This window comes from Humulus lupulus, chromosome 2, assembly GCF_963169125.1.
Source record: "Humulus lupulus chromosome 2, drHumLupu1.1, whole genome shotgun sequence".
Lineage (NCBI taxonomy): Eukaryota > Viridiplantae > Streptophyta > Magnoliopsida > Rosales > Cannabaceae > Humulus > Humulus lupulus.
Genome location: NC_084794.1, coordinates 4221420 through 4242002, shown reverse-complemented (window position 1 = coordinate 4242002; position 20583 = coordinate 4221420). Strand labels below are relative to the sequence as shown.

The 20583-nt window shown below is 37.9% G+C and overlaps 2 protein-coding genes across 2 annotated transcripts; one reads left to right on the top strand and one right to left on the bottom strand.

Annotated features, from left to right (window-relative positions):
• Positions 1–1013: 1013 nt before the first annotated feature.
• LOC133816956 (phloroisovalerophenone synthase-like) lies at positions 1014–2463 on the top strand. Its single transcript, XM_062249310.1, has 2 exons — positions 1014–1237; positions 1334–2463. The coding sequence occupies exons 1-2, from the start codon at positions 1051–1053 to the stop codon at positions 2344–2346; spliced, it is 1200 nt and encodes a 399-aa protein (XP_062105294.1). The 5' UTR covers positions 1014–1050; the 3' UTR covers positions 2347–2463.
• Positions 2464–18733: 16270 nt separating this feature from the next.
• On the bottom strand, positions 18734–20369 carry LOC133816959 (phloroisovalerophenone synthase-like). The gene is made up of 2 exons (XM_062249315.1): positions 20161–20369; positions 18734–20083 (listed from the first exon to the last, which is right to left on the bottom strand). The coding sequence occupies exons 1-2, from the start codon at positions 20342–20344 to the stop codon at positions 19080–19082; spliced, it is 1188 nt and encodes a 395-aa protein (XP_062105299.1). The 5' UTR covers positions 20345–20369; the 3' UTR covers positions 18734–19079.
• Positions 20370–20583: the final 214 nt, after the last annotated feature.

Here is a 20583-nt window from a genome sequence, read left to right as displayed (position 1 = left end):
GCATAGCACTTCTCTTCTGATCTGTTTTTAAAATGTACATATTAGTGATTGTCATGTTGTGCAAATTAGGCTATCTTGGATAGAATTTCACGTGGGTAGCAGTTGGGCAAGATTAGTTATTAGTTAATGTTAATGTTTATAATCTAATAAAGTCTCTGGTTAATTATTATTTCCTGAGAAAAAAAATAAAAGAAATAAAGGCCACACACCTTTGAATCTCTCACGGGCTTCTTCGTACTTTATATTATTATTAATATATTTATACCTAATACACTAATTAATTATAGCTTCCTCTTTTCTGCTTTTTTTTTTTATAATAATGCTTTATTAAGTTGATATTGATCTGCATGCATCATAAGAATACATAAACTAGGATTTATTCTTCGTTTAAGTGTGTATACATAAAAGAAATAATTGCATTACGTTTATACTCTACACATTATTTATACACAATAATAATTAGTCATAATAACCACATAATTAAAAGTGATATCATCCTTACTTAACCACACAATTAAAAATGATATGGTACGTATTTAATATTATACTCGGTTAAAATTTAAGAGAATTGCTAAGGGATACCACTCGTGCCCATCACCATAAGAAGATGACATACCGTTATTAGTGCAATCTAATATCGAGTCCCACTTATTTGAATTTAATAAGTATTATGAGATATCGCTAATTAATTATTGGGTGCTATCTTATGTGGTGTTAGACACCTTAAGGTGACAAATAATAACACTCAAAATTTAATCAATTATTGTGTATCATCTCATGTGGTGTTGGACATCAAATAGCAACATTCAAAATTTAAATGCATGTGAAATTTGAGGGTGTATTTAGTTCCTCTATAAATAAATTTAGAGTGAGTGAGAGTGTAATGAAAATGCATTGAATTGAGATTTGGAAAAGAGTTGCAGTAGCAACAAACCCGAAAGGCCTAATCTCATATATTCTTGCTCATAGAGTAATTCATATAAATATACATATACATATATATATATATTTATATATACACACACTACTATTATTATCAGGTATAAGATAATGGCCTCCTCCATAACTGTGGATCAAATCCGAAAGGCTCAGCGGGCTGAGGGTCCGGCCACCATCCTCGCCATTGGCACGGCCACTCCTGCCAACTTCATCATCCAAGCTGATTATCCTGACTACTACTTCCGCGTCACCAAAAACGAACACATGACTAACCTCAAAAAAAGATTCCAACGAATATGTATATATACTCCTCTCCTCTCATGACCTTTATATAAAATAGATTTGTATGTATATAATTATATATATATATGTGTGTTTGCATATGGTATTGCAGGTGATAGAACCATGATAAAGAAACGTCACCTGTTCTTGACCGAAGACCACCTAAAGGAGAACCCAAACATGTGCGAGTTCATGGCGCCGTCCCTGGACGCACGTCAAGACATATTGGTGGTCGAGGTTCCCAAGCTTGGAAAGGAGGCTTGCATGAAGGCCATCGAGGAGTGGGACCAGCCAAAGTCCAAGATCACCCATTTCATCTTCGCCACCACCTCCGGTGTCGACATGCCTGGCGCCGACTACCAATGCGCCAAGCTTCTCGGACTCAGCTCCTCCGTGAAGCGTGTGATGATGTATCAACAAGGTTGTTTCGCCGGTGGAACTGTTCTCCGTATCGCCAAGGACATAGCGGAAAACAACAGGGGTGCCCGAGTTCTTGCCTTGTGCTCTGAGATCACGACTTGCATATTTCATGGCCCAACGGAATCTCATTTGGACTCCATGGTGGGACAAGCTTTGTTCGGAGATGGGGCTTCTGCGGTCATCGTAGGTGCTGAACCGGATGAGTCGGCCGGGGAACGACCGATCTATGAGTTGGTGTCAGCTGCGCAGACGATTCTGCCAAACTCAGAAGGAGCGATCGATGGGCATTTAATGGAAGCGAGGCTAACGTTTCACTTACTCAAGGACGTGCCCGGGTTGATCTCTAACAACATCGAGAAGGGTTTGATTGAGGCCTTCACTCCGATCGGGATTAATGACTGGAACTCCATATTCTGGGTTACACACCCCGGTGGACCGGCCATTTTGGACGAGGTGGAGGCCAAACTGGAACTGAAGAAGGAAAAGCTGGCAATCTCACGCCATGTGTTGAGTGAGTACGGGAACATGTCGAGTGCAAGCGTCTTCTTCGTAATGGACGAGTTGAGAAAGCGGTCGTTGGAGGAAGGGAAGTCGACCACCGGAGATGGATTGGATTGGGGTGTTCTTTTCGGCTTCGGACCCGGTTTGACGGTGGAGATGGTGGTCTTGCATAGCGTTGAAAACAAGGTCAAAAGTCAGACTTGAACATGGAAGTTTGTGAAGGATTTGGAGTTGGAGAATGACTGAATAAGCTTTGATTCGATTCTTCAAGAGTTGATGTTTAGAAGAGGCTATGCCTTTTTTTTTTAAATAAAAATATTAATAAAATAAAATGGCCAAAAAATAATAACTTAAAATGACCAAATGTTCCTACATGGTTAGCTCCATCATAGCTATCGCGTGTCCCTACCATATTTTCTACCATTCCATATATGTTAACATAATATTAGAGTAAGTGTAATTAATAATTAATTTTTTTAGTGTGATTATTTGTAAATCCTATTTATATATATATATATGGTATTAACTACATACAAATGAACAATAAAAACAATTATTTTAATATATTCATTAATACATAAGTTAGAAAATATATATATAGGGGTAACACTTTTATTCCTACCGGTAGGGGCGTTTTTATTTTCAATATATGAAAAAAGTATAATTTAAATTTTGTATATGACGATGTACATTATAGTTATAGCAGACTCCTTACCAATTTTCGAGATATTCCGAATAATTTACGATGCCGAAAACAAAGTTCAAACAATCAGTTATGTTGACCCTCGATTTGGCCAACAATACGGAGTCAAATAGACGACAAAGAACAAAAGGAAAACAAGAAGATAATCAAATGGAAAGCAAGTGACACAAACGATTTATAGTGGTTCGGCTCCGATGGATGGTAATGACCTACGTTCACTTAGTGTTCTTATTGATATTGAATCTCAATATTGTGATCAATGAACTAGGGTTCACGAGTTTCACAAGCCTTGGGAGATTACAATATCGGTGAATAATCACACTATATGCTTCTCTTTGAGTACAAAGATCCAAAATTCAAAAGTCCATTCCTTGAGTCATTTTATTCTTATTTATAGGCTCAAGGGGGTTACATGGGCCGATGGGCCTTAATTACAAATAATATTCGCGTATCAAGGTAAAAAAGGAAAATATAATTAATGCAATTATTATAAGATTGCGTATCCACAAAGTAATAAATGAAAGCATGCGACCAGACTGGTCGCACCTAAACACAAGTCTTAACGAATCAATAAAATCTGGTCGATAGTCGAACATGATCCATCCACTCGAAACCACCACGTGCCAGCAAATCTTGCCACGTCAACAGGATCTATTTTTGGGTAAATATTTGCCTCCCAAGTTTATTTTACTATGACCAGCATAAAGTAAACTTAAGCGACCATTGTTTCGTATGTCCTATTAAATCTGCCAAAGCCGCCCATGCCCTCTCGAAAAAGGAAACCAATCATGTCTTTTCAGTTTCCCAAAAGTGGTCTGACGGCGATTACACTTAGCCAAGCCTCGAAAAGTTACCCCTTATGATTACGTTGGTAACTGCTCCCAAAAGTCAACCAATCAAATGACTGATCGTTCTCAAGGGTCGTTCTTTTACTAATTCTCGCTCGAACCAGAGGTAAGAAAACTGCACCCATTATGTGATGCATGAGAAACATGTGATTAGGGCATGACATGAACATTGAATATGAGGGTGATCAGAGCTTGAGTCTCTGTGTTTGTGCATGATCACAAGTATGCTAGCAACTGTTAAGTAAGCATGCTAAATGCCCTACTTTTGAATATTTGACATATGATATATGCCATGCACAAACCCATGAGTCAGAATTCGGCATGGGTCGTATGGTATTGGCTTAAGAGTCAAGAACGACACTGATGTGTTTAACACAAGCCAAAAATATTAGATCTAATCGACATCTGCATTGAATGACTCATCATGAGTATTAATGCTGGACAGACCTCAAGTTCGATGAAAATTGAAAGCGCTCGTCTAGTCTCATGACTAGTCACTTAGAGCCAAGGCCAGAAGGTCCAGGTGACTGCATCGTCACATGACTATGGATGCTGAGTTCATGTTAGTGACTTGCTCATCAGTCACTCATCTGAGGGTGCAGAACCCATGTTAATGACTTGTTCATCAGTCACTTATCTGAGGGTGTAGAACCCATGTTAGTGACTTGCTCGTCAATCATTCATTATGGTTAACAGAACCTCGAGTGTTAAATCAATCATCTGATCAGAGCTATACACTCCATCATGGTTAATAGAACCTCGAGTGTTATATCACTCATCTGATTAGGATTGACTTGATAGTCATCCATTCAGGAGGGCAGGATTCCTTATCCTGGATAACCTATCATTATTTAAACTTATTTGCATGCATGAATAGGGATATTATTGCTAGGCATGCCTGATATGATTTTGTAACATATTAATATTGTTCATGAGCATATTAAGTTTTCTTGCTGGGCTTCGACTCACGGGTGCTATGTGGTGTAGGTAAAGGCAAAAGAAAGTTGAACCATCCTTAAGTTGGAGAGCTTAGGTGACGATGTGTACATATGCGGCTGCTCGACCACCACACGGCCGAAGGTTGAAAGAGGAACTAGGGTTAAACCCTATTTTGCCGCTTAGATCGGCTGGTTGTAAAGATTTTCCTGTAATTAACCTATAAATTGTATTTTTGGGACCCCAATGTATAAAGTAAACGTTTTAGTGAAACGTTATATCTGTAGAGTCCAAGAACTTTACTTAGCTAAGTTAGATAGTAGTATTATAGTGATTATAGTATTATCTTCATAATTGTGGATTTTTGGTTCAGACCGGGAATTATTTGGACACTCGTAGTAGTACTTGTGGACTTTCTAAGTTTAACCTATAGTTTAAGAATATTAATTTTAACCTAAGGTTTGATTAATATGACTGATATTGAGGATAATATTTATTATACTATAAGGTTTAAATAAGAACCAATAGGATTTTAAGCACATGTTATGTATGGATGATTAAGGATTAAGTATTTTGAGGATTTAATTTATTAAGGGTAAAGTTTGAATACTTTAAGGTCAGTCAGCAGCTTTGAAAACGTTTAAGGGCTTAGTCAAGGCTGTTTACTCAATTTAAATTAAACTAAAAATGTGTAATTTCGTGTTTAAATAATCAGCGTATGCCGATATATCGCAGCTATAGGGGGCGATATATCGCAGCACGTAGATACGGAAAACACGAAACGATGCACGTTTGCCTCAGGCATAATGGTCCAGGCGATATATCGCCTATAGGGGGCGATATATCGCCCCTCTCAGCATATTTTGAAACTTTTTGAAATCATTTTCCATTCAACCCTTCAACCTCTTGATAAGTCCAGCATCTTTTTGAACGAGTCTTCAGCCTCTGCTGAACAATAATTCAAATTATTTTCACTTAAAAAGCCATTATTTTTATTCAAGTTAAATTAAGATCCTTTCATTCCTAAACTCTATAAATAGGACCTAGTACCCAGTCATTATTCATCTTTTGCTCTAAGTTCAGAGGCTGCAAGTTGCTAGGTGAGTGTGAGAGTGTAAACACTTGGGTTGGGAATCATAAGCTTGATCATCATAAGCTTATCAAACACTTGGGGAAGTAAGGTTTTATAGTATTTCAGTTCGAGGTTTAGATTGGTCTTACAAGTCTTCAAGGTATTTCCACACCTTAGTTCATTGGTATTATTTTATTTTAAGTTCTCATAGTCTTCTACTCAGCCTTCTAACCTTAATCTTTATTTTGGTTAGGAAATCTAAGAACTTGCACATAAGTTTTTGGTAAGTGTTTTTTTTTCTCAATGGTTTAGTCATTCCATTTCTTTCATTTCTCTTCTTCACTATACTCACTCTTTTTCAAATGGTTCTTAGGAGTGTTCCAAAGTCCCAACTCTGTCCTCTTATCCCGGTAATTTTGGTAAGAAAAATAGTATAGAATCTATATGTTATATGCTTTTTATATGTTATCTTATGTTTTTATTTTATGAAATATGTTATGATATGTTATGTATGTTTGTAGGCTTGGGCATATGACCCATATGACTAACAAGACCCCAAATAGATTATGGGCATATGACCTGCTTAGCTAGTAAGACCCCACTAATCTATTGGGCGTATGACTTGTTTAGTCTATGGGACCCCAAGTAATAATGCCCATTATAGTATGTGTATGATAAACGTATTATGCTATGTTTTTATGCTTCTTATGAAATTTATGTATATGAACTATGTGTTAGATTTTTCCTTGCTGGGCATTAGGCTCATTCCTTTTTGTTTATATGTGCAGAAAAATAGACTTAGTGGCGGGAAAGGTTCTTGGAAGCTTGGAGAATGTGTATTGAGGTCGAATGGATTCAAGAGCCGAGCGTTACGATTCGAGGATGTAGTTTTGTTTTTATGGTCTTTACATGTATTTTTCCGCACTTGTTATGTAATCCCTTTTTTATTTTAAATTATGTTTTGTTTTGTTTTTAAAACAATGGGATCCCATATCCTAACCTAAATATTATGTAAGTTTAACTTTTATTTTTTTAAAGTTTCTTAATGAAGTTATGGTATTTTCACTTGTAAGTTTTATTAAGGATTAGTATGTATAGTTTTCATTAATGGTCCAAAAGTCTAGAGTAGTTGGGTCATTACAATATCTTAACCAAAAATTTTAACCCTAAACTGTTAATCATACTTAGATACACAATTATGGCCAAATGACTCGATTAGCGGGTTTAGCATTGTTTAAATGCTCACCGTAACGGTCCCTGGGGTAGTGGGGCGTTACACTTTCTTAATTTCGAATTTCTACACATTGTTTTGAATTTATTCATCTTTTTATTTCATTTTAAAATTAATCGACAATAAATGAAGTAACTTATAGTATTTGTAAATGAATTAGGATCATCATACACCTCAATTCAATGCGAGACACTCTGATACAGTCAACATAAAGACATTCTACTATAAAACACCCCAATTTTCATGTTTTATTTGAATTTATATCTTATATTTAATTCTTTTAGTTTCTTTAGAATAAAATTCCAAATTCCAAATTCGAAATTCTAATTTTCATTTATTTATTCACTACTACAAAAACATTCTTTTAGGAAACTTTTTTAGGGCACTCACGTAGATACGAGTCCTAAAAACAGCTCCTGAACTTTTTAGGACTCGCAAAGAATTTCTTTTTGGGATTGTAATGCCCCGAATTCTCCGATGTGGTTTAATGGTGGGATTAGTAGGCCGGGAGGGCCATACTTGCTTAATTATGCCATTAGTTGATAATATGCATGAATATGAGAATTACATGATAATGTGATGTTAAATGCATGCATGTGGGTCCACATTCTAATTACAGGGGTGTGATGGTAATGTAACGTCCCTAAGGTAGGGTACGTCTGCCACATACTCGTAATTCTAGGGTTTACGAGTATGTAAGGCACTTGACCAAAAGAATTAAATAAAATGATACGAAGAAATACAGAAAAATTTAAAACTTTTATATAAACTTATTAGAAGAAATTATTACACGTATGAATACTTTAAATTTAAGGCAGCCATATGAAAACTCTAAACCATTATTGCATTGCTACTGAGTCCGTGCTCCACAAGTTGCTCAACAGCTAAAGCCACACCTGGAAAAATGTTGGAAAATAACATAATGAGCTAACGCTCAGTAAGCAAATCTCATGCATACACATACACATGAATGTCGTGAGTTTGTAGTGCACATATACTAATATGCTGACTTATATACTTATGCATTTCATTTATTGCTCATGCACTTTCAAACTTTACTTTTATGCTCTTTCTTTTAGTTTCACATTTTTATGGGCCCGATTTCACTTGTGCACACTGTTTGAATCAGCCAATGCCTGCAGGGCTTGTTACACATATCATATAGAATCCCATGGGTTCTCCTCCGGCTAGCCATCATCTCAGCTAGGCTCATCATAACACTCATTTCATCGTTGCCATAGCTGCCATACTTATTACACATATGGAGGAGAAAGACGGGAACATGGCAAACATATCTGAACGGTCAACTCTGACCTAGCCCACACTAGTGGACGGCCACTATAAGCCTTAATAGACCTCCGTCTTCTTTACTGAACTTACTTGATTGCTTCATCGAAACAGTGGCACCCTTTTTAACATCTTATTATCACTTTGCTTAAGCCTTGTGTCATTAAAATGTTTAACTTTACATAAAACTTTTCAAGACATTTCATAACTTTTCTCATATTCATATGCATGGTCTTATATCACATAATAATGTATCACATAACTGTACATGCCATGCATACATGCTGATGCTGAAATGCCAATGTTCATGTTCATGATTCATGTTGATGGTATTCAATCAAGGCATTGTATCACGTCTCATATAACTCAAAACATCTTTAGTCATAATACATGAAGCTTTGGGTTGGTGGCGTTGTTATACCTTAACGTAGAGCTATGGCTCAGGTCTAAGGTTTCCAGCCTAAAAACTTAAACGCTTCATATATCATAACATATAACAAATCATGAACATAGAGTAATCCACATATCCATCAACATAAGAACACATACTTGCACATAATTCATATCATTCTTAACCAAGTAAGACATCTTTCACATATCACAGAATTCATCAATTACATATCACACAACACCCTTATGGTGTTCATATAACCATTCTTCACATACTTATCATATGCATCATCATCATACCATACTTAACTCATCAGATGTACACAATCAATGTAGTCATGCATCTTACACTTAAGCACAAAAGGTGAGATTTACTTACCTTAGGTCCTTAGCTTATTTTAAAACGGCTCACCAAGAGTCAATCAATCAAATCCATACAAATCCTATTCAAGGCACATAATTTATTAAATTCTATCTAATCCGTAAATATACACTATTGATAGTGTATATTAATCATACCAGAAACTATATAAATGATAATAATAATTATAATCCTAACAACAATAATAATTATCGTCTATAATTAAACTTATTTCGATATTAATAACAAAATACTTCAATAGCAATACGTATATGGATGTATATATTCAAATAGTCATTTTATAAAAGAAATCATATTTGTAACATAAAGTTGTAATAATCAATATAATGATAATAATATAAATATAAATATTTATATTATTATTAGTTAGTCATAATATCAATTCCAGTGATATAATAAATATACTTTATCCAAACTTCACTGGTCTTACAAATATCAATAACTGTAGGAAACTAATATTTGATATTATTTTAATATTCAAATATTAATATACAATAATAATGGTTAGATAATAGGTTTACTATAAATCATACTTTTCATATATATATATATATATATGAATCTGTATTCTTGATTTACTTAACAAAATAATAACAATAATAATTAAAATTACTTAATCATAATAATTTCCATATTAATATAAAATCAATTAAATATGTATTTTTATACTTGATTTAATATCTAATATTTTCTAGAAAATTAGACAGCACAACGGCTATAAAGTGGACAATTCCAAAATCAAAACCTGTATCAAAAATATATATAATCCCAGACAGCCAGTAAATTACAGAAAATATTCCATATATCAATAATATATAATTATATACCATAAATACACATAATAACAATTACTCTAATCAATCACAATTAAATCACAATATATAGGTTAAAGAAATTATACCAAAATGATCGGGTTCCACAATAAGTCAAACGATGATTTTCTGAGACTCAAAACGTACTTCGGAACCTCGAACACTAAGTTTCGACCGTCGGTCTACGGTGGATCGCGGTGGCTCGTGGTGGGCCCACCACCCAACTATGGTAGATGTAGGAACAAGTTATTGGGTTTTGAAGCCCACAACACGAGGAGCACGATGGTGGTGACGGATCGGCAAACGGATGCCCGAGGTGGCCGAATCGCAACTTTGAAGTCGCGGGGTGGCCGAACTTAAATCGAGTGGTTGAGGCGTTTAATCGGCGAGTGAGCTCTAGATTCCCGCGTGGGTCGATAGTTCGGAGGCCTCTGAATCCAACGGTCCGGCGCGTGGCTAAAAATGGTGGCCGGAAAGTACTCCTGCGTCGTCGGCAACAGTAACACGCAGAGAGAGAGAGAGAGAGAGAGAGAGAGAGAGAGAGAGAGTTTCTGAGGAGAGAGAGAGAGGGGCTCGGGTAAAATGAAAGGCTGAAGCCTTTTATTTTATTTTATTTTATTTATTTATTTATTTATTTTTAAAAATTACACTTGGACCCAAAATACTAAAATTCTTTTCAAATAAGCCCTTTAGCCAAACTTTCTTAATTTTATAAAAATCCCCAATTAAAATTATATGACATTTGGGTCCAATACTTGACTACTCAAGTTTCTCTTTCTTTAATCTCATTAAAAACATAAAATCATATTTTAAACACTATTTTTCCATTACTATTTCTTAAATTTGTAAAGTTGTACATTTTATGTATTAAAACTTTGATTTATAATAAATAAATGTATTATGAAAATGTTGGATATTACAGGTAATTTGGCCGTTGAGGGTATAATTGTATATTTGTATGCATGTTGGTGATATGTTGTTGAGACCACATTATAATGTGGGTTTGTTCAAGCTATTCGGCATAAGATGATCTTGGAATATTGATTAGCGGTCTAGTCATAACAGATTTAAGTTCAGGGCTCGGGATGAGTCTCAGGGTGATTTTAATGATTAGAACGTTGCCGGGAATTAAAGGGTAACGGGATATGAATTATTGGTATTTGAGATTATTGAGAATAGCGGGAATTGGAGATCGTTAATTATGATTAACGAGATAGGTGGAGAATACCAATTTTGCCCTTTGGAGCCTTTAGAAACTTTTAATTGACCTAGGGGTATAATGGTCATTTCACCCCTAGGATAGATATAACCATTTTTGAGTTGAGAAAGAGGTAGAAAAACAGAGCTTCTTCAAGAGCCTTCCCGTACCATCATTTCCTTCAGTTTCCTTTGAGATTTTTGAACCATTCTTGAGGATTCAAGCTTGGGAAGTAAGCCTTGGGAGTTTGGGAGAGTGTCCTCCATTGAAGAGCATCATAAGCTGAACTTTGGGTAAGTTTTTAACCATTGAATTCCCTGGTTTGCCCTGTTTTAGTTTTGGTTTGCAGCTTTGATTTCTAGGTTGAATACTTGGTTTTGTTGGGAGTTTTGGCTAGGGTTCTTATAGTTATGATGTTCGGGGTATGTTAGGATGGTTTTTGGGTTCATTTGGCATCAAAAATGGGATTTGGAAGCATTGGAATCAGGTTAGAATCGAAGGAATTGAAGAAGAAGGTTTCATGGGACATCAGGTCTGGAGGTAGCGCTGTAGCGCCCACCCTAGGGCGCTACACAGGGGTCTTTTGGGCATGTTGGGGGTTCTGAGTTTAGTGTTGGGGCGCTAGGGATCAGTGCTGTAGCGCTACTCTGTTCCTTCAAAGTCCCGTTTTGGGTGTTTTTAAGGGTTTTTTACTTGGGGTTTCAATCCTTAAGGCCCGGGATCGAATCTACTCACCGTGTGGGCATGTTTCGAGGTCCCGATAGTGGTGCTTAGGTTAAGACCCTATGATTGTGGATTTTCATTAATGGAGGTTATTATTGGTTGTGGCTAGGTAACCGCTAAGGAACCAAAAGGTTGATCGTTCTCAGGAGTCGTTCTTATTATATTTCTCGCTCGAACCCGTGGTAAGGAAATTGCACCCTGTGAATATATGGCATGCATGATTGTTATTGAGGCATGTTGGTTGATAAATGTGGACATGGACTGCATATTAAATGCTAGTGAATGTTGTTTACTTGTATATGGCACCGACTAGTCAGGGACATTGACCTAAGAGTCAGAACCGGCATAAGCGTCCTGAACGCATGGCCGAATGAAGATTAGATCTAATCGATATCAGCGTTGAATGGCTCTAAGGCATTAATGCTGGATCGACCCTAAGGTCGATGAACTTATAAGCGCTTGGCTAGTCTAAGACTAGTTATTGAGAGTCAGGGCTTAAGGCCCAGGTGATCGTTTGTCACATGGCTAGGGAACGACGTTCCAGGGTTATGACTCTATGGTTATGAGGAAGGTTATGTTGGTGACCAGTCACCATGCACCTATCCTGTTTAAGCTAGTGAAAGGTTCACTTATCTGTAAAGCCCGGTGACCCTATCGTCACATGGCTTAAGGGAGTTGTACCCACATTAGTGACTTTTGCGACTGTCACCTATCTGTTTTGGACTGATAGTCCTGAATGATTATTATGATCATTGTTGATATTATATCATGTTATATTGTGTTTTCTTACTGGGCCTTGGCTCATGGGTGCTATGTGGTGCAGGTAAAGGGAAAGAAAAGCTCACCCAACCTTGAGTGGAGAGCTTAGGTGGTGATGTGTACATATGCGGCCGTTTGACCACCACAACCAAGGAGTTCTCAGGGGAACTAGGGGGTTTACCCTATTTTTCTGCTTAGGTCGGCGAGTTTGTAAATTTGAAACAATAGTGACCATTTTGAGTTGTAAATAACTTGTAAATGTTTTGATAAGCTCATGAGCAGTTATATATTTAATAAAATATATCCTTTCATTTTTATTGTTTTTCACCATAACCTGTTAAAAACACTTAGAGCACGTTTTTAATAACCAAAGGACTCGGGTAGCGGGTCAAATTTCCGATTCACCGTAACTGTTCTGGGGTAACCAAGGCGTTACAGGGCTCGTTCACAGAACGAGTCCTAAAAACTTTGTGTCCTAAAAGTTTGAATTTTTTTTTTAACAAACACCTCTTGGACTTTTTAGGACACTCATTGCGAGTCCTTAAAGAATCTTTTTAGGACACTCATTGTGAGTCCTAAAATCTTACGATCATAGTCTAGTATTGTCTTTTCAAGTCTTGGTACATCTTTGTGCTTCCAGGATGATACTGCAAAGTGAAATCATAGTCTTCCATGTACTTGACCCATCTTCTTTGCCTCAAATTTAAGTCTCTTTGAGTAAAGAGATACTTTAAACTCTTATGATCAGAGTATAATTCAAACTTTGCCCCATATAAGTAACATTTCCAAATTTTTAAGGCAAAAATCACTGCTGCAAGTTCTAAGTCATGTGTAGGGTAGTTCTTCTCATGTGACTTCAATTGGCGTGAAGCATAGGCAACAACCTTGCCATTTTGCATGAGAACTCCTCCTAAACCAGTACCAGAAGCATCAGTGAATACCACATAAGGCTCATCACTATTAGGCATAGTGAGAATAGGCGCCGTTGTCAATCTTTGCTTTTAAGTTCTCTGAAAGCTTCTTCACAACTGTCATCCCACACGAACTTTAAATCCTTTCTTGTTAGCTTTGTCAAAGGCATAGCAATCTGAGAAAAATTCTCCACAAAGCAACGATAGTAACCTGCTAACCCAAGAAAACTTCGAACCTCAATAACGTTCTTTGGTCTTTCCCACTGCAAGATAGAATCTATCTTTGCAGGATCCACAGTAATACCTTCTTGAGATATTACATGCCCTAAGAATTTGACCTCGGTCATCCAGAAGTCACATCTCTCTTTCTTAGCATATAATCGATGGTCCCTCAAAGTTTGAAACACAATAGTTAAATGTTCTGCGTGGTCCTCAGGTGTCTTGGAATACACCAAAATGTCATCAATAAAAACAACCACAAACTTATCCAAATAGGGTCTAAAGATCCTATTCATAAGGTCCATAAATGCTGCAGGTGCATTTGTCAATCCAAATGGCATCACCAAAAACTCAAAGTGTCCATAACGTGTTCTAAAAGCAGTTTTAGGAATATCATCTTCCTTAATCCTCAATTGATGATAGCCTGACCTCAAATCAATCTCAGAAAAACACTTTGAACCTCCGAGCTGATCAAACAACTCATCTATCCTTGGCAAATGATACTTGCTCTTAATTGTCATCTGATTCAATTTCCAATAATCGACGTACAGTCGTAAGGATCCATCAGCTTTCTTGGCAAACAAAACTGGAGCTCTCCATGGAGAAGTACTGTTTCTAATGTAATCTTTATCCATTAGCTCACCCAATTGCTTTTTCAACTCAGCTAACTCTGCAGGTGCCATGCGATAAGGTGTAGTAGATACTGGTTGAGTCCCAGGAATCAAATCAATGCAAAGCTCGATCTCTCTATCAGGTTGTAGTCCTTGCAAATCCTCAGGAAACACATCTGGAAAGCCACTAACCACTGATATCCAAGGAAACTTGTCTAGAGGCCTAAACTCATCCTTGATTGCAAACAGGATCCCGTAACACTCTAAGTTTCTTTTCCCACCAAAACATGCCTTAAGGATAGGATTATGCCTTGCTGCATTCATGTTGGCCCGATATACAATGAAATCTCCACTTGGAGTTAAAAGAGTCACCCTTTTTCGTGAGCAATCTACAATGGCTTGGTACTTAGACAACCAATCCATGCCAAGAATCACATCAAATTGTCTCATAGGTAACATCATTAGGTTTCCTAATAATTTATGCCCTTCAAACACAATACAAACCAATTTGTAGATAGTTGATACTTCACCATGCCCTCCCATAGGTACACTCAACTGCAATGTAGGACTAAAATTTTCCCAACTCAAACCCAACATGCTAGCAAACATTAATGATATGAAAGAATGTGATGCACCAGTATCAAATAATACATGAGCCCAAGAGTGTGAGATAAGAACCATACCATCCACAACTCCTTGGCATGATCCTCCTTGCGTATCATCACCACCAAGAGCATAGGCTTTGCCAGAGGATTTTTCCTTTGCTTTCCCTTTTCCTTGACCAGGACAGTTTGTGCTTGCACCAGAACCTCATCCTCCTCCTTGATTGAACCCTCTCTGGCTCCCAGCAGAAATGAGAGTTTGGAAACTCTGCGAGTACCCCTGGTTGAATCCTAAACCTTGGGGCTTGAACTAATGTTGATATTAAGATTGTTGCCCTGGTGCGGGTGTGAAACTATAGGATGAAGACTGAGATTGGTTATTATTAGGTTGTCCTGTGAAAGGAGTAGACCTAGCATAACTCCCCATGAGTCCTCCATGTGATGGTTGGAACATCTATTGTCATTGTGGGCAATCTTTCTTCTTATATGACCCTGTTGTCCATAACTAAAACACTCATACGGCCCATTCGAGTCTTTCCTGAAGATCCACTACTATTGCTACTTCCACTAAGTTGTTGTCCTTGGGATAACCATCGCCCTTGGTTCTTCTTATTCATTTTCGTATCATTTCCTCTTTCTCAGGCCGGATTCTTTCTTTCAATTCCTTCTTGATGAGCCTCAGTCCGTAAGGCTGCTGTTACACACTCGTTCAAATTTCCAAAGGTCATAGGGGCAAGTGGACCCAATATTGAAGGGTTTAAGCGATGGAGGAACTTCTCAATCAAAAGAGGTTGATCGACCGTACCGGCATAAGCATAGGAAGATAATTCTATAAACTTCATGTAGAACTCATTTACTGTCATGTTCCCTTGTCTTAAGCTGTCAAATGACCCAATTAAAGTCCTCCGGTGAGATGGGTTAAAATATTGTTCCCTGAAGACCCTTTCAAAGTCTCTCCAAGTCATCCCCCCAGTCTCAGTGGTCCTAGTCAAGGTTTCTCACCAATCCGCCGCACTACCCTCTAACTTGGATACAGCAAAAGTCACCTGATACTCTTCAGGTGTTCCCATGGTGTTGAAATTTTTCTTAATCCGTCTCAACCATCTTTCAGCCATCATGGAATCCTTTCCACCTTTAGACTTAAGCATTTGAATCTGATGGAAGATCTGGAAGTGATTGCTCTGTTGGGCAGTTGGATCCATCTGTTTGGCAGGAATGCCTCTTAAAGCCTCAAGAATGGCGTTCACAGGGAATGCAACTGGCAGAGAAGGAACCTCATCCTCAAGGACATTATCTGCAGGCCTTCTCCTTGTTGTCCTTCCTTTCGGAGGCATTTTCTTAGGTCAGTAAATCAAAAGCTAACTAGTTAGTGAGGAATGGATGCTATCTATAGACATACGCCTTTATAGATCAAAATACTTTATTTTAAAATAAATTTGATCCATTTTGTGACACACTCCGAGGTATTTAAACCCGGTGCTCTGATACCATTTTTCTGTCACAACCGGAGCCCTAGGCCGTGGTAGATTTGTAATATCCATAACTTGGGTGGTCAAAGGTCAAACTTTGACCCTCGGTGGAAAATAGTCTTTATAAATGATCATTTAATTTATATTAAATATTACTATAATTATAAGTCAAAACAATGGAATAACTCATATAATTATATATAAAAATATTAGTGATAACAGTAGGATCATTTATCTTAATACATAGAACAATAATATACCCACAGTTATGTAGTCACCAAACAGTTAAATTTAATAAGTTATAAAACACCCAAGATAATACTTAGCATCCACCATTCCTCATTTCTAACTATGACATAGCTAATTTAGATATGCAGACCGATAGGTTCCAAATTAAATACATACAATGTTCAAAAGATAGGACTATGGCACTAAACACATTGGCTTCAACAATAATTCACCTTATCCACAATTGCGTCACTAGGATCCTGGAATGGAAGAGATATAGGGGGTGAGCTTATAAAGCCCAGTAGGAAAGCAACTAATAACATAGGACCCAAAATTTTAATAAAAACCCCTGCATGGTTAGCTTTTCAAAACAAAACATACATCATCATGTATAAACCAAAATATAGAGAAACCACAAATAATCATAATAGCATAGCTACAAGTGCACATCACACCGTCCACTAGATCCCTAGTTCACATTACCCACCATAGAAAAACCGACATCCTAAATCGGGTAGCCGGACCTGGTAACCACCACAAGGGGAAAGCTCAGAACACTTCCTGTATACAGATGCTAGGTCTTTACACCTACAGGTGAGTGGACACCTGATCTACCTATGATGATACAGAGACTAGGTCGTGAAACAACAACATGCACAAATCATGATTACTATGGCTCTCATCGATATAACCAAATGCAGGCAAACATGAAAAGAAATAAACATATTCCCTTTTTATTTTAGAAAATTGGGCAGCATAACAGCTGCATTTGAAAAAACCCAAAAATCATAACCTGCATAATTAAGTGAACAAAAGAATATATTTGGCACTCAGTTCCCTCAGAACAGAACAAAAAAAATGTAGATTGAGTTTTCCATTTTTCAAACATTTTATAAATAACAAAATTGGAATATGTTTAATGCAAATTCAATACGAGTAAAATAAGTCCAATAGTCAAGTTGAGTCCCTACCTCTTAAGAATTTTCAATCCGAGCCCAAAGCGACACTCCCAAGCTTAACGATTATCCTAGAGTGATTTAATTCGATTTATATATCACGTTTTTCCTACGTGCATCAAATGAGCAAACAATTATCATTATTGCATTCCTTATTCAAAATCGTGTCCAATGACATATAATATGACCATATTTAAAATTTCAAGTTCTGGAACCTCACCCAAGCGGTGCACACTAGCAGTTGATAGTGCTACCGGAAACATCGACGAATATATGCATGGCATATATCAAAACGATCCTCTCGAGTAGTACATCACGAAAGTAGAGCTCCTTTGCCCAAATGACCTTCGGTGTCGCCGGAAAATGCTTCCAAAGGGCCGAAGATACCCAAAATCTCGACGGAGAAAAATGGCGAGTTGACCGAAATGACTTAGTGGGTGATGTTCCTCCTTTCTCACTGGTTCCAACGGTGCCACCTACTCACCGAACAGAGGTCTGGGTTCGCCGGAAAGCGCGGTCAAAGTTTTGACGACGAAACTTTGATTGCTCCGTTCGTGTGCGTCTTAACTCTGATGGCCCTGAGATTTTGGGGATGGGGTTGTCGCCGGCCACTGGTGCTCCAGCTCCGGCATGTGGCGGAAAAAAGGGAACTCCGGCAATGGCTTTGTGGTACCCCGACGTGGGTTGTTGCATAGAGAAAAAGAAGAAAAAGTAGTAGTAGAAGAAGGAGAAGAAGTAGTGCTCGGGAAGAAAAAGGAAAAAGAAAGAAAAAAAAATCTGACAAATATTAAAATAAGTGGGTCCCACCACTTAAAAAAATTATTATTTTATTTATTATTATTATTATTGAGTCTTCACATATATGGAGTTCGAAACTTTTTGCCTCCAATCCAGCCATCACATTCTGTTCCACGAAGAACCACCACCACTACCACGGCGTTCCCCGAGCTTTAGGCTTCGAAAGCCAATCACTGTTTTCTCGAACCATCATCGTAGGGTAGTGGCACCGCCGCTGTCGCCGGAGCCGGCAGGAGCTTTGGCTACCAATTCATTTTTTAAAAATTAAAAATAAAATTTTTTAGGACTCGCGTTTTTAAAGCTCTCAAATAGAAAACTCGTACTTCACGAGTCCCAAAAACTTTTTTAAGGCTCGCTAAAAAAAAAATTTGTAGTAGTGATTTTTTCAATATATGATAATTATCTATAACTCATGAAGGTCTTGATGCCAAGTTAACGGTAAGACCCCAACAATCATAGCAAAATAATAACAAATATAATTTTTGTTGTTAAAAAATTACATAACTACTTTAGTACAACCATTTATATTTCTATATTTGCTAAATATTTCTCAATTTTTTTTGGTTTTCTCGATCTTTAAACATTTCCTATTGTGGGGAAACATATCATACATTTTCCATAGCATGTATAAATATAAAGAGTGTTATATTTGTCACTTTGCTCAACACCACAAAAGTGATACACCATAATAATTTAAATAGTGTGTATCCTGATATTAGATTTCACCACACCACTAGTTAGTTATATGTTATCCACTTGTGTCATTGGCCAGTGATGCTTAGCACTTCTCATATAAATATAGTTAAACCTTGTTTGCAACGCTGTGCAAGACCACTGTCTCCACTGTCACACCAGGCCCGAAGCCGAAAAGAACACCCCACTCCAATCCATCCCCGGTGGTGGACTTCCCTTCCTCCAACGACCTCTTCCTCAACTCATCCATTATGAAGAAGACGCATGCGCTCGACATGTTCCCAAATTCACTCAGCACATGGCGTGAGTCCGCCATCTTCTCCTTCTTCAGTCGCAGCTTCGCCTCCACCTCGTCCAGAATGGCTCGCCCACCAGGGTGTGCAATCCAGAATATGGAGTTCCAATCTCTAATCCCAATTTCCCTGAAGGCCTCGATCAAGTTCTTCTCAATGTTGTTAGAGATCAACTTGGGCACGTCCCTGATTAAGTGAAGCATTAGTCCAGATTCCTTTAAATGACCTCCAATCGCTCCATCCGAGTCTGGCATGATCGTCTGCGCAGCTGACACCAGCTCGAAGATCGGTCGTTCCCCAACAGACTCGTCTGGTTCAGCACCAACGACGAGCGCAGAAGCCCCATCTCCGAACAAAGCCTGGACCACCATGGAGTCGAAATGGGATTCAGTGGGCCCGTGAAATATTGAAGTCGTCATGATCTCTGAGCACACTGCAAGAACACGAGCACCCTTGTTGTTCTCCGCTATGTCCTTGGCGAGGCGAAGAACGGTGCCACCACCGAAACAACCTTGTTGATACAACATCAAACGCTTCACAGAGGGGCTGAGTCCGAGCAGCTTGGCGCATTGGTAGTCGGCGCCAGGCATGTCGACACCAGAGGTGGTGCAGAAGATTAAATGGGTGATCTTTGACTTGGGTTGGTCCCACTCTTTGATGGCGTTCATGGCAGCCTCTCTCCCAAGCTTGGGAACCTCAACCACCAACATGTCTTGTCGTGTGTCCAGAGACGGTGCCGAGTACTCGCACATATTCGGGTTCTGCTTCAAGTGCTCTTCGGTCAAGTACAGGTGACGTTTCTTTATCATGGTTTTATCACCTGCAATCAACCATACATATTTTAACATATATACATACATATATATATATAATACTAGATGAGCAATGAGGACATACATATTCGTTGGAACTTATTTTTGAGGGCAGTCATGTGTTCACTCTTAGTGACACGAAAATAGTAGTCAGGAAAATCAGCTTGGGTTACGAAGTTGGGTGGACATGCAGTGCCAATGGCGAGGATGGTGGCCGGACCCTCAGCACGCTGAGCCTTTCGAATTTGCTCCATAGTTACAGATGCCATTACCTTACGTGATAGTAATATGATAGTATATATATGTGTGTGTATATATATATGTATATGTAAAGGAGTGTTAGGTTAGGGTTGGGTTAGATGGACGGCCATGTGTGTGGCCACGTGTGTGAGTCTTGAGGTTTGGCTGTTCAATTTGTAGAACAGAAACCAATACCAAACTCCTCATTAATTTGATTTGGTGGTTAATTGGATAGTTATGTTTCTACTTATTTAAATTTAATATGTAT

Excerpts from the sequence above, each read along its gene's own strand:
- LOC133816956 (XM_062249310.1), top strand. The coding sequence starts at position 1,051 with ATGGCCTCCTCCATAACTGTGGATCAAATCCGAAAGGCTCAGCGGGCT. Across the intron at positions 1,238-1,333 it reads AAAAAGATTCCAACGAATAT|GTGATAGAACCATGATAAAG; the intron begins GTATATATACTC and ends ATGGTATTGCAG.
- LOC133816959 (XM_062249315.1), bottom strand. The coding sequence starts at position 20,344 with ATGGCATCTGTAACTATGGAGCAAATTCGAAAGGCTCAGCGTGCTGAG. Across the intron at positions 20,084-20,160 it reads AAATAAGTTCCAACGAATAT|GTGATAAAACCATGATAAAG; the intron begins GTATGTCCTCAT and ends GGTTGATTGCAG.